The sequence below is a fragment of the Bombyx mandarina genome, chromosome 11, assembly GCF_030267445.1.
Source record: "Bombyx mandarina strain Sakado chromosome 11, ASM3026744v2".
NCBI lineage: Eukaryota > Metazoa > Arthropoda > Insecta > Lepidoptera > Bombycidae > Bombyx > Bombyx mandarina.
Window position 1 is genome coordinate 19,362,476 of NC_143218.1, and position 14,058 is coordinate 19,376,533.

Sequence of the window (14,058 nt, forward strand, 5' to 3'; positions counted from 1 at the left end):
ACTTAGAATTTATTACAAACTTCTTATATAAGTTTAGTAAGTAATAGTTTTTACGCTAGGTTAAATTTTTAAGTGTAACTTTATTTGCTTAGGTTCGTTATAATCTGAATGTATCAAATGAGAATGCGATAAATACAAGCTACGGGAGAATGAGATAGAATACTTTTGGGTTGTAGCTTATACTTCTACCGAACGGCACACATGTTTTCATCAGTTTTTTTTTATTTCCCCCTATTTAAAAAAGCAAACACTCCCACTTAAATACTTGATTTACGAAAATTAAAGCAAAATACACAACAGAGCCATCTATAAATTAAGATACGAAACTTCAATAACAAATAACATATCGTGGCATTAATCAAGCGTCTATACATATATTGCTGTTGGTGCATACATGTCGCCGAGGTCAAATAAAACCAATAGTCGACGTTAATTAAAAGATATTTATTGGCACTACACAGTAAGAGACTAGCGGCATCAAGTACTAAAACTATTTATTTAGTTTACTTACATTAAGTACCAATAATAAAACGGACGAAGACACTTCCTTATACATTGTTAGTATCACATAGTTTACGTATTACATGCGGCGTGGGACGTGCTCAAAGTTCAGCTTATCAGAGATCTAAGACGCCGACTACCAGCCCCTGACCCACAACTGGACTTCCTCCTCCGAAGATTGACGGGCCGACTGAACCGATGGTAAGTAGACGCTGTCGTTTGTGGACACAAATACCTCTCAAACCTTATTAGGAGGCTGTGTCTCAGAGCTTGGGATAAGTCGTGGAGGAGAGTTCATTTAGCAACCTGATGCGTGGTAAAAATGGGGCCTTAAAATGTACCATTGACCCGCGTAGCTCGCCCAAAGACCAAGTAGCTCTTCCACTGGAGCCCGCCAACCTGGAGGGAAGCGGGGTCGTGCACGCCTGTTCGGTGCCCGCTGATAGCACGGACGTCTACGGAGCACTTACCTTTAACTTCTATTTAGTAATATCTTGACCAATCGAACTGTGTACAGCGTCTAACAAGGGCATGCACCCTCACCAGACGCGAGTCGACCAATACTGCACTGCGCAGCCTACAGATCCCTCGGCTGCTGAGCGGGAGATGTATCCCGGTCGCAGAGCACAGTAGTCGGTTTAGTCGTTCTACACGGAACGCTTGCGGCGGAGGGGCTGGAGCCGCGTTCTGGATGACCACTCATTTGAGAAGGCAAGAATAGATCAGTATTTACGGAGGCACGGCTTACAGCTGGTCGCGTTTAGTCTCAACAAGTGTATTCCCTTGCCCCTAAACTCCTACAGTTAGTCGGCCCCACGTGCGACTGCAACTTAGTAAGGAATCGGAGGCGCCCCGCCCTGCGCCCCACCAGCCTACACAAGGGCCAAGTTTGCAGCTTATAATTACATGGCCGAATAATTAAAAAAATCATATAACATTTCACCAGTAGGCTATGCCGCGTGTCCGAACCTCGCCCGCGCTCACACATTAACTGCTTTCCAAACCCTCTATCTTGGTTACAAAATTAAAAATGTAACTTTTTTTTTAACTTATGAATATCGCCCTTTTTATCGCCGTTCCCAGACCAGCAGCCAACGGGCAGAGCCGGGTCATCTGACTTTTAGTTGTTAAACAGATATTTTCAGTCCAAGCTTTCATTAAGAGCTTTGAAATAGATACCAGCTTTTACCATAGCTCAGAAAAAATTGACGTCGACAAACTCAATCGTATCTCTTTCTACCTTATTAATTACTAAATGAATACGTCTACTTTCACGAAAAAAATGTATATAAAAATATGAACAAACAAGTTTTACTACAACTACCGGGACAAGTCCACTTTACGTATATTTTTGTCATTATTTAAATTCTACCTCTTCTCTAAGGGCGCCCTAAGAGCGCACGCGTTCGATTCCAAATACAACTACGTCGCGTTCTAGATTCGAATTTTGACATTCTACTTTTAAATCCACCAATGAGCGGAACGGAACAGTCACTTACACTCGGACTCCGCTAGATGTCACTGTTCCAGGCTTTTTACTCGTCATATACATACAATTAAATTCAAAGTTCCCTTATGGTTTTCTATCAACATTTCTTTGACAATAATATGTATATCTGACTCACTGAGGAACGCCATTTTGATTTCAGTATCACTATAATGTTGCATACCTCAAATTCATATATGACGGAATTTGACTCGATATATTTTGAGTTGCTTAGAAACGATTTTTCTTCATAAAAACGTAAAGCACTACAGTTTTTGTCAGTGTTAGCACCGAGAAACCACAGGTTTGACATCGCATTGAATGAATATTTTTGGAATAATTCATTCAGCGTGGAATCTCTCGTTCAACTAATGACAGTGTTGTAGTGATGGTGGTAGCACAGCGTCTGCGCGTAGTCCTGCTCGTGCGCGTGCGGGTAGTGCGGGCAGGCGGGGGGGTTGGGGGCCGGCCGGGGGGGCTCCGGGTCGTGCGGGGGGCCGTCCGGGGCAATCGGCGGCTGCTGGTACTGTTGCACGCTCTGGCAATAAAATATACTAATTAGTGCTTTTAAATTTTAATGATAAACTGATAATATTTTATGTGACATTTAGAGTTGCCAGACGTCCCGTATTTCCTGGACATCCACTAGCTGGCTTCCATTCGAATATTTTCTCATTGCTCCTGTAGATGGTAGTAATATATTATCTATCGTATATTTTAATTAAATGACTTAATTTTAACAACATATATGTTTAGGGACATCCGCTACAAGATGTCGCTAGTTTCCCATACAGAAAAATATTTGTCTTAAAATATTGCAGTTTCAGGGCCCTGCCTGCGACTGCGGGTCACTACAAGGATCTTACCTGGTATTTGCATCTTTTGAACCGTCCATACAGAGACGAGTACGGCAAGTTGTAATGTATAGCCGCCTGGTTTATCGACATCTGGCCAACCCTGGAACGTAGGCGGAAACAATCTATATAAGGTCGAAGATATGTAAGTTCTTGAACAATAGGAAAGCTTTTATTCAATGTGACTAAGACATCAACTATGAGGCCACGCGTTGCTCGCGTCTCGAATATATACGGAAAATTATAGAACACGGCTCGCTCATGTGATTGCTGGTCTGAGCCAAAAAAATCAGGCATAAGGAAGATCTTTCGGAAAGTTTTTTATCAGAAGGCATACGCGGGGGGATGGCAGGCGGGGTGAGTCGGGCTAAAACCCCCTGTTGCTGAAAAACCCGCATCCGAGCCTTAGATGAGACAGAACTTAGTGGAGGCAGGCTGGCAGCGAGACACCCCCGCCATCCCGTCCTCCGCGAGACGTGAGCCCGGCAGTCGCGGGCACGACGAGCGTCGGCTCTCTCCCACAATTGAAGCAACGCAGTCGACGCCGTTATCGTATGTCCAAGGTACTCCGTTTGTTCAGAACCGGGTCAGGGAGTGTGCTCAGCCGCCACCCAGTTCATCTTTCACGAGACAACCCAAGGTTCAGCCGGGCACTGAGATTAATTTGCCGCTAATAATCAGCAAAAAGGGGCTGCTGCCCTGGTGTTGGAGGTGACCCTTGAAAAAACCGCGGCATCAGCGCGCATGACGTCTCAAAGAGCACGGCGGTAACTTCGAATGGTCTATCATTCGCCGAGCTTGGTAAAACATCCCCGTCCAAATACTGTTTCTATTTACCATTTAAAGGCTCGACCAATAATTGCCTGACCCTTTGACCCTTGAGATCCTTCGTGTCAAGAAGCGCATGATTTCGCTCGATGCTACACGCCCCATTACCGCGGCTACACAGCTAATAACAACGAGTATAATGCGCATAGTTTCGTACCTAACTGCCTCAAGTGCTTCCGCCATTGCATCTTCGGACCACGGGGTCGGGTTAGAGCGAGACAGCTCGATGCCTTCTCGCTTACACCGGCCGTATAATGTACCTGGATAATGTACAAAATTATGTAGTTCATATTTATTGAAAATCATTGAATCGGTAAAATACTACGATAAATGAGGAGTAGCAATAGTGGCAACTTTATAAAAGTGTTTCATGTACTCGAGTATCTACAGCAACCTGAGCGGCCATAGAGGGTCCGCTCGAGGCAAATTTTTTTTTTTATTGCTTAGATGTGTGGACGAGCTCACAGCCCACCTGGTGTTAAGTGTTTACTGGAGCCCATAGACATCTACAACGTAAAATGCGCCACACACCTTGAGATATAGTTCTAAGGTCTCAGTATAGTCACAACGGCTGCCCTACCCTTCAGACCGAAACGCATTACTGCTTCACGGCAGAAATAGGCGGGGCGGTGGTACCTACCCGTGCGGACTCACAAGAGGTCCTACCACCAGTAATTACGCAAATTATAATTTTGCGGGTTTGATTTTTATTGCTCGATGTTATTCCTTCACCGTGGAAGTCAATCGTGAACATTTGTGAACAAATGTATACAATACAGTGTGCGAAGTGTACAGTACGGAGTGCGAGTGTACAGTGCGGTGTGCGAGGAGTACAGTGCGGTGTGCGAGGAGTACAGTGCGGTGTGCGAGGAGTACAGTGCGGTGTGCGAGGAGTACAGTACGGTGTGCGAGGAGTACAGTACCGGTGGGTATGCCGTACAGTGCGGCGGCGCGCTGCACGGAGAGCGCGCGGGCTCGCAGCGCGCCGAGCGCGTGGCGCAGGTCGGTGCGGCGCCACGCCGTGGGGGCCGCGTTGAAGGGCGCCGCGAGCCGGATGCCCTCCCGACGAGCTATCTTGTACAGAGTGCTACTCGGGATGCCTGCACCCAGAACCATTTGTTCTTATATCTACTTTTTTTTTCCTACCTAAGCTGATAGCCTTGAGGGGCTGTTTCACCGTAACCTGCACTAGTAGGTGAGCTTCAGGGGATTCAAACCGGAGTGATGCTAACACTGGCCTTGGCTAGAGTATTGCTTCGCAGAATCTACCACCGGATCGGAAACGCGACCCACTGAGAAGATCCGGCGAGAAACTCAGTGGGCTGTGTCTATGGGTTAATTCGCTCGGTGTCTATCTACATCGTATTTGTTCCTTGCACAGTTGTGTTTCAATAATTGTTATCGGAGTCTATGGACACCTTAATATGAACACTATCAACCGCGTTGAAATACGAATCCAATATCTCTCAGGTGCGGCAATGTGCCAGAACCAGTGTTCCGGCTGCCTCGGTACTTCACATCACTTTTCACTGAACTTCATACTTGACGAAAACATGTAAATGTATTATTGTATAGCAGCTGTCCACGCGGATGCATCGCTCACTCAAGTAGGAGAGAGACAGATGTCGAAAGCTGCCGAGCGCGGAGGCCGATTGTGCCTCTTTGTCGCTCGTTGCGCGCTCTCGCTTGCACTTCAAGCCTTAAATAGAACGCCTCAGAGCGCGGTAACGCCGCATGAGTCATGTTTTTTCATGCGTGCAGCCGGCTTCATCGAATTATAAGACGTTGTCACGTCAAAAATAATCAAATTAAGACTTTTAGAGAATTCATGGATTCCCGTCTCCGGGACTTTTTTGGCAAATAAATAAGCGAAACATAGATTTGTTTTGTTGGAACCCGAACGACAATAATGACATAGATAACAGGAGCAGTCCCGAGGGGCGCCCGCCGACTCACCGTAAGCCTTGCTGGCCTTGTTGGCGGATATGGAGCCGGCCCTGAGAGCTTCCAGCGCGTTCTTGAGGTCCGTCTCGCTCCAAGACTTCGAGGAGCCCTCTTTCTTGGGCGTGTCGATGCCGAGGCGGTGCGCGCGCTGCCAGAGCGTGGTGGACGGGATGCCGAACAGCGCCGAAGCCTGCGACCGGACAACACAAGTGCCACCCCCCACTCTAAACTCACACTGTACATTGAACTGTGCATGTACAAATCACTAAACTCTTGAACGACTACACCATTGGGATGACATTTTTGTGTTTGAGTGTGAATGAAAAACATACACAAAAATTGTTATAGTTACAATCGGTTCTCAGGTTTTTTTAAATTTATATTTCCCATGTCACACACGCCCTCCCCACAATATTTACGATCACGATTATCAATTTAGGTAGATTTACGTGGAGTAGTCTCACAATCACAAACATTCAATCGTTATAGGTACTTTGTTTATAAACGGCCATTAAAATGAAATGAAGAGAACTCAGCAATGTTGTCGGACCGTGGTTGTGATACAGCGTCCTGTGGCGGCGCGCGATCAGACCACGGACCACAGCACCTCGCGCGCTGCGAGGCACCCTTCGTGTCCATGTTCACCGATTCTTGCCTCATAATATATTTGGTACAATTATGATACGTTTGTAAATATTGAAAACAGAAAATCACACCATATCTTATTTGACCTTACATTTGAAGGGAAAATTATAGTTTGTGGAATAAATGGCCTATGCAAGAAGGAATACTAGCTGTAATCACAATACCTTAGTCAAACTCATGTGGTGGCTCCTGAGCGCCTCCAAGGCATTGTCCATGTCAGTCGGAGTCCAGCTTTTTGGACTGCCCCGGGTCGCCGGCTCGGCCTGAGAGTCGCTAGTGTCCTCGCCGCTCTGCTGATGTTGCTCTTTGGAAAATTTTTTATTGCTTAGATGTATGGACGATCTCACAGCCCACCTGGTGTTAAGTGGTTACCGGAGCCCATAGACATCTACAACGTAAATGCACCACCCACCTTGAGATATAAGTTCTAAGGTCTCAGTATAGTTACACAAACGTCAAATTAACGTTAAAGTAAACGTAGTAAAAATCAACGTTAAAGTAAAAAAAAATTGCTGATTTTTCTCAATGGCCACCTTACGTTCGATAGTTTGTAGAATACAAATTAGAAAAATTTAAACCTGCTTGCGAGATTCGAACACCGGCACAGTCGCATCACTCGACACGAATATAACCAGGCGTCTTGTCCTTTAGGCCAAGACGATTTCAACGACTTCCACAATAAAAGTATTACAGAGTATAATTTTTTTTTCATTGCTTAGATTGGTAGACGAGCTCACATCCCACCTGGTGTTAAGTGGTTACTGGAGCCCATAGGCATCTACGACGTGAATACTTCACCCACCTTGAGATATAAGTTCTAAGGTCTCAAGTATAGTTACAACGGCGGCCCCATCCTTCGAACCGAAACGCATTACTGCTTCACGGCAGAAATAGGCAGAGTGGTAGTAGGTACCCGCGCGGACTCACAAGAGGTCCTACCACCAGTAAAAAATGGAATACACCTAACGCATTAATAGCCGCCTCCCGAGCGCCGGAAGGTGCCCCTAAGTGTTCGTCCATCGCCTGGGTCTTGGCTGCTCGAGCTGGTGAAGCTGGAAACACCTCCGGACAAGCAGCAATTACGACAGTAAAAAATGATTTTTGTCTAATACAGACATTCTTTATACTGTGGTCGATTTGCCTGCGTATAACAGCTGATCAAAACTTTATGGATACACTTAAGGCTGTATTTTTATTAATTAATCGGGGTGATTCATGAGAGTGTTTTGTGGTTTTTTTTTTATTGCCCTTGTAGGCAGACGAGCATACGGCCCACCTGATGGTGAGTGGTTACCGTCGCCCATGGACTTCAGCAATGCCAAGGGCAGAGCCAAGCCGCTGCCTACCTGCCTTACGATGGACGAACTAAATAGATTAAGGGTTTAGTTCCGTGTACCTACCGCCTTCCGACAGCGGCTCGTCCTTGACGGCGAGCAGCGGCGTGAAGTCGCTGGCCTCGGGTCGCTCGCGAGCTTCCCCGTGAAGCGAGGACAGATGCCGCTCTATCAGCGTACAGCTCTGTGTTTACAAAGATGGAATGGAGAATGGGCATCATGCCCCAGGGCGCTAATCACACAGGGGCACCAAATGGTCCATAAAACAAAAAACTGCTCGATATTTTTTACTTTTATTATCATTGATTTCTGGAAAATATTACTAGCGCTAAAAAGGTATTGCGAGTTAAAATCGGCACTGCGTAACTTAGAAAAAATTTGTTCTTGTTTTTTTTTCTAAATAAAAATAGACTTTTTTCATTGTCCTTGTAGGCAGACGAGCATACGGCCCACCTGATGATAAATGGTTACCGACGCCCATGGATTTCAACAATGCCAGGGGCAGTACCAAGCCGCTGCCTACCGTTAAGTACTCTCCACAAGCCTCGTTTGAAGAAGGGTATGTCATAGCGCTCAGGAAACACCGTGGAGGGAAGCAAAGCCGCATGGTACGTGGCAAAAAAGATCTCGGGAAACGCACTGTGAATAAACGCAGTGGCTTCAGGTAGTATGGATAAACTCTACTCCGGTGGCGGGCGGTTCGATGGTAAGTTGTTGAATGTAAATGCGCTGGGGATCCGAAGTACATATATCAAGTCACGGAAAAAGCAACTAAATTATTTTCTAGTAAAAGATTATCGATTTAAATAGGTATGTACATACTTTACTAAACATTGTGTTAAATTATATCATTGTATTCCTATTAGTTACTAGCTTGAGTTCTGTCGATTTTCGAGATCCCATCATTTCCGCGTTTAATTACCGTGCTTTTTTTGCTACCTATTGGCTGGGACCTTAAGGGGCTTTACCAGCTTCTCGCAGACGGGTAGGTGACCTCACGGATTCAACCTGCCAATTTGCTTATACTAACCCTAGTAGCAAGAGTAATGCTGCGCTGAATCTACCACCGTATCGGAATCGCGACCCACTGAGAAGATCCGCCGAGAAACTCAATGAACTGTGTCTATGGGTTAGTTCGCTCGTCGAAATCTTCGTCATAATCGACGAGGACGATGACTGGTGCTTGAGAGGCCTAAAAGGATCCAGAGTGGATTCCGGGGGATCCGACAAGACATGTTTTGGTCGACGGCCACTTTGCGTTGCCCCGTCACCTGTGTCGGATATGTAGTTAGCGGAGGCCACGATAAGAGGATGGGTTATCGTGTGGTGTTACCGTGCGCTGCGGGACCGACTCCAAGGTTTCGAGCTGCAGCGCGGGCGGCGAGTCCACGCGCTCCTGCTTCACGCAGACCGGGGTCGCGGCCGGACCCGCCGGCGCCAGTGGGACCAGCTCCTCCAAACTGTTCGCCTGCTTTTTATTACATCACCAACATTTTCTCTTTTTACTAACACTCAAATTGAACGTTTTATTATAAATTAAAACAGGCATATTGTTAGTGTACATAGCGTCAACCCTAAATGACGTAAGAGACACTTTATTGTAGTCTAACGGTAAATAACATTTTAATGTAATGTAATGTAAAAAACGCAATCTTCACATATTTACCCCTTCGAAAAAGTTATGTAGGTTTTTTTTGCTACTTAAGCTGATGATCTTGAGAGACCATTTCAGCGTAAGCTTAACTAGTAGGTGAGCTCACGGGGCTCAAACCTGACGACGTTACCAACACTAACCCTAGCAGTGCTTCGCAGAATCTACCACCGGATCGGAAACGCGACCCACTGAGAAGATCCGGCGAGAAACTCAGTGGGTTGTGTCTGCGGGTTCATTTACTCGTAGAGCCCTTCACCGCAAGCGACGGGTTCGGCGAGAGCGATGACTGGTGCTTGGGGTACCTAAAAGCACCGTTAGTGGATCGGGTGGATCCAAAAATGACGTGTTTTGGGCGACGTCGACTATTACCGTTTACCATTCGATCGGCATGATCGAGAATGTACCGTACTAGTATCATCCTTCATACTTCATACCATCAAAAATAGATCATGAAAGGGATCGAATAAATTAAATGTGAATAATCTAAATGTCGTATTCGTTTTACTCAAATAATGTGTTTATTGGATTTTTGAAAATGACTAATACAACAACAACTATATCTCATGAATAAAAAAAATTGCTGATTATTACAACAAGAAATTTATCAAAAACCACGACATTAAGACACGGTACTGGCGGTGGTAGATATTATTATGATCGCGTGATTCGTAGCTATCCAGAGGGAAACATTTGTTAAGTCACCTGTCCTGGTAAAACTGGAAATACTGGAGCCCATAGACATCTACAACGTAAATGCGCCACCCAACTTGAGATATAAGTTCTAAGGTCTCAAGTATAATCACAACGGCTGCCCTACCCTTCAAACCGAAACGCATTACTGTTTCACGGCAGAAATAGGCAGGGTAGTGATACCTACTCATGTGGACACACAAGAGGTCCTACCACCAGTAGAAAGTCAGTAATAAAAGTCAAATCCGCGGAAATCATAATTTGCGCAATTACTGGTGAAAGGCCGTATTGTGAGCCCGCACTGGTAGTTACCACCTACCTATATATTTCTGTTACGAAGCTTTCGTGCGTTCAGATTTGCAGTGATGAAACAACTGTTATACTTTACAATGGAAATTTAAACCTCATGTAGCGGCATTCACTTTTTGATATCTATGGGCTTAGTGAACCACTTAACACCAGGTGGGCCGTGAGCTCGTTCACCGTTCTAACCAAATATTTTATATGTAAATCTTACGATTAAATTTAAAATTGGTAAGTATTAAAATGGTATTTTCATTAACAAAACATTTTCTATAATATTGTTTAGTGCATAGATGGGTCAATAATCTCACAGCCTATCTGATGTTATGTGGTTGCTGGAGCCCATGGACCGCCGATCCAATCACATGAAGTCAAAAGTCTGAAATTTAGCTGAAGGTCGGTGATGGTATCTCTCGTCTGAGGCCCATGTCTTCCACCGCACTACCACCAGTGGAAACTCTAATTCAAGTACTTTGAATATTTGATAACAGATCACTTACTTGATTGGGTACGTAACATTGGGAATAAAATGAGTCACCGTCTTCTTGCACAAATTGTAATTCATTTTTCACTAAAGCTAGATTGTGGCTCGGCATTTCCTAGTAAACGAGTATAGTTGATTAAAAAAACATTTTAAACAAACAATGACAAACTTTTATATATTACAATCATTCTCACTTAAAATAAAACTAGGAATTTCATAATCGCAGCTTAGATTAAACTTTTTTTTTATTGCCTCGACACAATATAAAGAACTAACTATATAAAGAAGAATGAAGAAAACACAATTTTAAGCCGTGAAATTTTATAGTTTTAACTGTGTAACCGTAAAGAAACTTTTTGGTATCTTAAACTATCTTATATTAACTAAGGGGATGGGTATTTGTTTATTGTAACAAACGAATAACTCTTGTTTCGGTAAAGAATGAGTGGTTTAAACTTCGATCAACAATACAGGGTTTAAACCATTGTTTTTCACATAATTTAACCGGTGTATGAATTGGCGCGCGTTCTCAAAACATCGCGGGATACACCGTCTTGACGACAAGACGAAGGATAGTGTAAAACGGGGTGCCGATAAACGTGAGGGAAAACGAAATCCGCGTAGACGAGGGCGCGAAATTCATTCAACTCACCTAGTCGGTCAGCGGTGGCCGCCGAAAGCACTCGCTCGCGTCACACATGCACGCCGAGCTTTTAACTTTGCCCGCAACTGCAAGATGACCTTCGAGAAACGATGAAATGTCGCAAATGAAAGTGAATTCGGCACACACCCGGTCGAGTCTGCGTCGCTGCGTGGCGCATGTTTAGGAGGTGCAGGGCGGGCGCGTGCTGATTTTTTCCGCGCCAAAGAAATAAAAACAAACGCCTTTTTGCTGGGAGCCGGCCGCGCGGTCGCTCGGAAGCGTCCCTCTCGAACACGACCGGTACGACTGTGCCGCAGACGTTTCAATAGCATATCTGTCCTTGTTTATTTACAATTCCATTGAAATAACCTAACCCCAATCCGTTTATTGTTAACAAATTATGAAATTATTGAATTAAAAGCACAAAATAATATGACACAAAGAAGGGAAACTTCGTCAAAGTTCCAATGAACGGATGCAATATAGCAAGCGTAGTTATGCAAAAGGAGGTAGAGGGAGGTCCTCCCGGACGCAGGCGACCAGTCGGCGCCCCGCACCCGGCGCCTTCTCTCTCTCCGCTCCGATTGATTTTTATTACAAGAATTTCGCTCGTGGTTTTTTTTTGTTTTCCGCACACCGAAAGCTTCATGACGCACACAAAGAGATTCGTATAATTCGTTTGTACTAACTTACTAATGCTATTGATTTTTGTAACGAAGCGACGACGCTTAGCTCGGGAGTTCACGATTCTTCGAAACAATACTTGAAAGTTAAAACATTGTTTCGTTTCGCTTTGCTTTAAAATTTCAATTGCTATTTATGGTTTGTTATGGAACGACGGCTTTACTACCGATTTTATACGCGATTACATGGTAGATAGAAATAGAATATGAATGGCGATCGGCCGGTGATAGTGATATTAATTAATTTAGACAATATATGAAATGTTTATTCAAAGTCCTTTATTTCATGAAACTGCCGTGCATTCAGATTCCTTAGAGATTACCGGGATCATAAATAGCAAGGCAGCTCATAGCTCGTACATAATCTAAAATTATCAATAGTCTGTGGAGCATCGTAGTTGAGTTTTTCTCGACTATCTATGTTCTATTTGTTTTCAATTTTAAGCTAAGCGTCACCTTAGCTCTCATCGTCATTATATTGGAAGATTGTGAACGAAGTCGGAAACTAAATTCATACGTCTCCTGTTAACTTCTGATATAGTTCATTGCGGAATTAAAGATAAATTAACTTTCTTCAAACTAAAACCTCTTCGTTCAGAGCCTTTTCACGCGGTCGTCGCTGATCTATCGGAATCTAGCTATAAAATATTCATAGCGCAACGGTGGGAATAAGTGGCGGGCATATACCAGTATCCTTTACGTAGAAGCTAGATTTTTTTAACAACTTCCTTAAGTACTTATGTATATCAACTTTATACCTCTAGTCGCTCTTGAATCGATCTTACTTATTGGGTAGACAGACATGCCACAATCTGATCATGTTATATAGGTATAGGGGTTGCGTATTTTCTATTTGAGAAGCGGAACCGAAACATACTATATATGTATAAATTGTTATTACTATCCAACAGATACACATATCGTTGTACATTACATCTGCTGTAATGCTGGCTCCAACGTCAGTCCTGGATATTAAATTTCCGACAAATAAAAAAATGAAATATTTCAAAATCAGCGAACCTACTCAACGTAACGCAATAGGAAATATTTGGTTATTTAACTATGAAATTAACGTTTAACGCTTTTCCGGTCACCGTCCTCGCCGAACCCACCGCTTGCGACGAAGGGCTCGACGACTGGAGGACTCGATACATTTACATTACGAATTCGATAGATTTTCGTGCTTGACGTACAGATCTCGTGAAGCTGTATGGAATAAAACCAACACGGCTCCGACAAATAGCTCCTAGTAGCTTCGTTTGAGTCTAATTCGCTTAGGATAAAATATACTAGTGGATAAATGTTTCGCGATATTTTCCAGAAATCATTGCTTTAATGCTCTTGACAAGTTTCCGTGAAGAACGATGGCGGATCGAATGAAACGTAAACATATTGGTGAGCACCCCCGCACGTAAGAAAAGCATTAATCAAATTAAGACCAACACCGTTTTTTTTTTTAAATGTAATTTACAAGTGTTCGCCCAATGATCGAAATTCGGCCACAATCACCTCAAGATGTCGATTTATAATGAAAACTGCATTTAAACTAATGTTTTCGCGCTATGACATGTCCTTCTTTAAAAGAGGCTTGTGGAGAGTATTAAGCGGTAGGCAGCGGCTTGGCTCTGCCCCTGGCATTGCTAAAGTCCGTGGGCGACGGTAACCACTCACCATCAGGTGGGCCGCAAGCTCGTCTGCCTACAAAGGCAATAAAAATAAAATAACAAAAAGAGTCGTAGACATAATTAAAACTACTTTTATGGTTTGATCTAAATCTTACAAAAACAATATTGTCCGTTTCGTAGTACTCGGCACAGTAAAAATTTTAACATCAATGAATTATTATTATAAGACAGAACACAAATAATGAAATTTTAATCTTTTTGTAATTTACTTACACAATAAATTAACATATTATTATCTGTAAATTTAGTACAAGCACCAGTCCGAGCGTAGCTGGAATAATCCTACTAGCGATTAGATAGAAAAAAAATACAAGTAATTTCATC

General features: G+C 43.7%; 1 protein-coding gene across 2 annotated transcripts; it reads right to left on the reverse strand.

Annotated features, from left to right (window-relative positions):
* Positions 1-425: 425 nt before the first annotated feature.
* Positions 426-11,602, reverse strand: LOC114243289 (uncharacterized). Of its 2 annotated transcripts, none has more exons than XM_028174723.2 (10): positions 11,376-11,602; positions 10,740-10,838; positions 8,926-9,060; positions 7,659-7,776; positions 6,423-6,562; positions 5,626-5,803; positions 4,593-4,769; positions 3,827-3,929; positions 2,854-2,944; positions 426-2,525 (listed from the first exon to the last, which is right to left on the reverse strand). In XM_028174723.2, exons 2-10 carry the CDS (start codon positions 10,833-10,835, stop codon positions 2,352-2,354), a joined length of 1,212 nt encoding a protein of 403 aa, XP_028030524.2. In that variant the 5' UTR covers positions 10,836-10,838; positions 11,376-11,602; the 3' UTR covers positions 426-2,351. The 2 variants fall into 2 exon arrangements, with proteins under 2 accessions (XP_028030524.2, XP_089587281.1); XM_089731155.1 differs by having other exon boundaries at positions 8,926-9,063; positions 11,376-11,601.
* Positions 11,603-14,058: the final 2,456 nt, after the last annotated feature.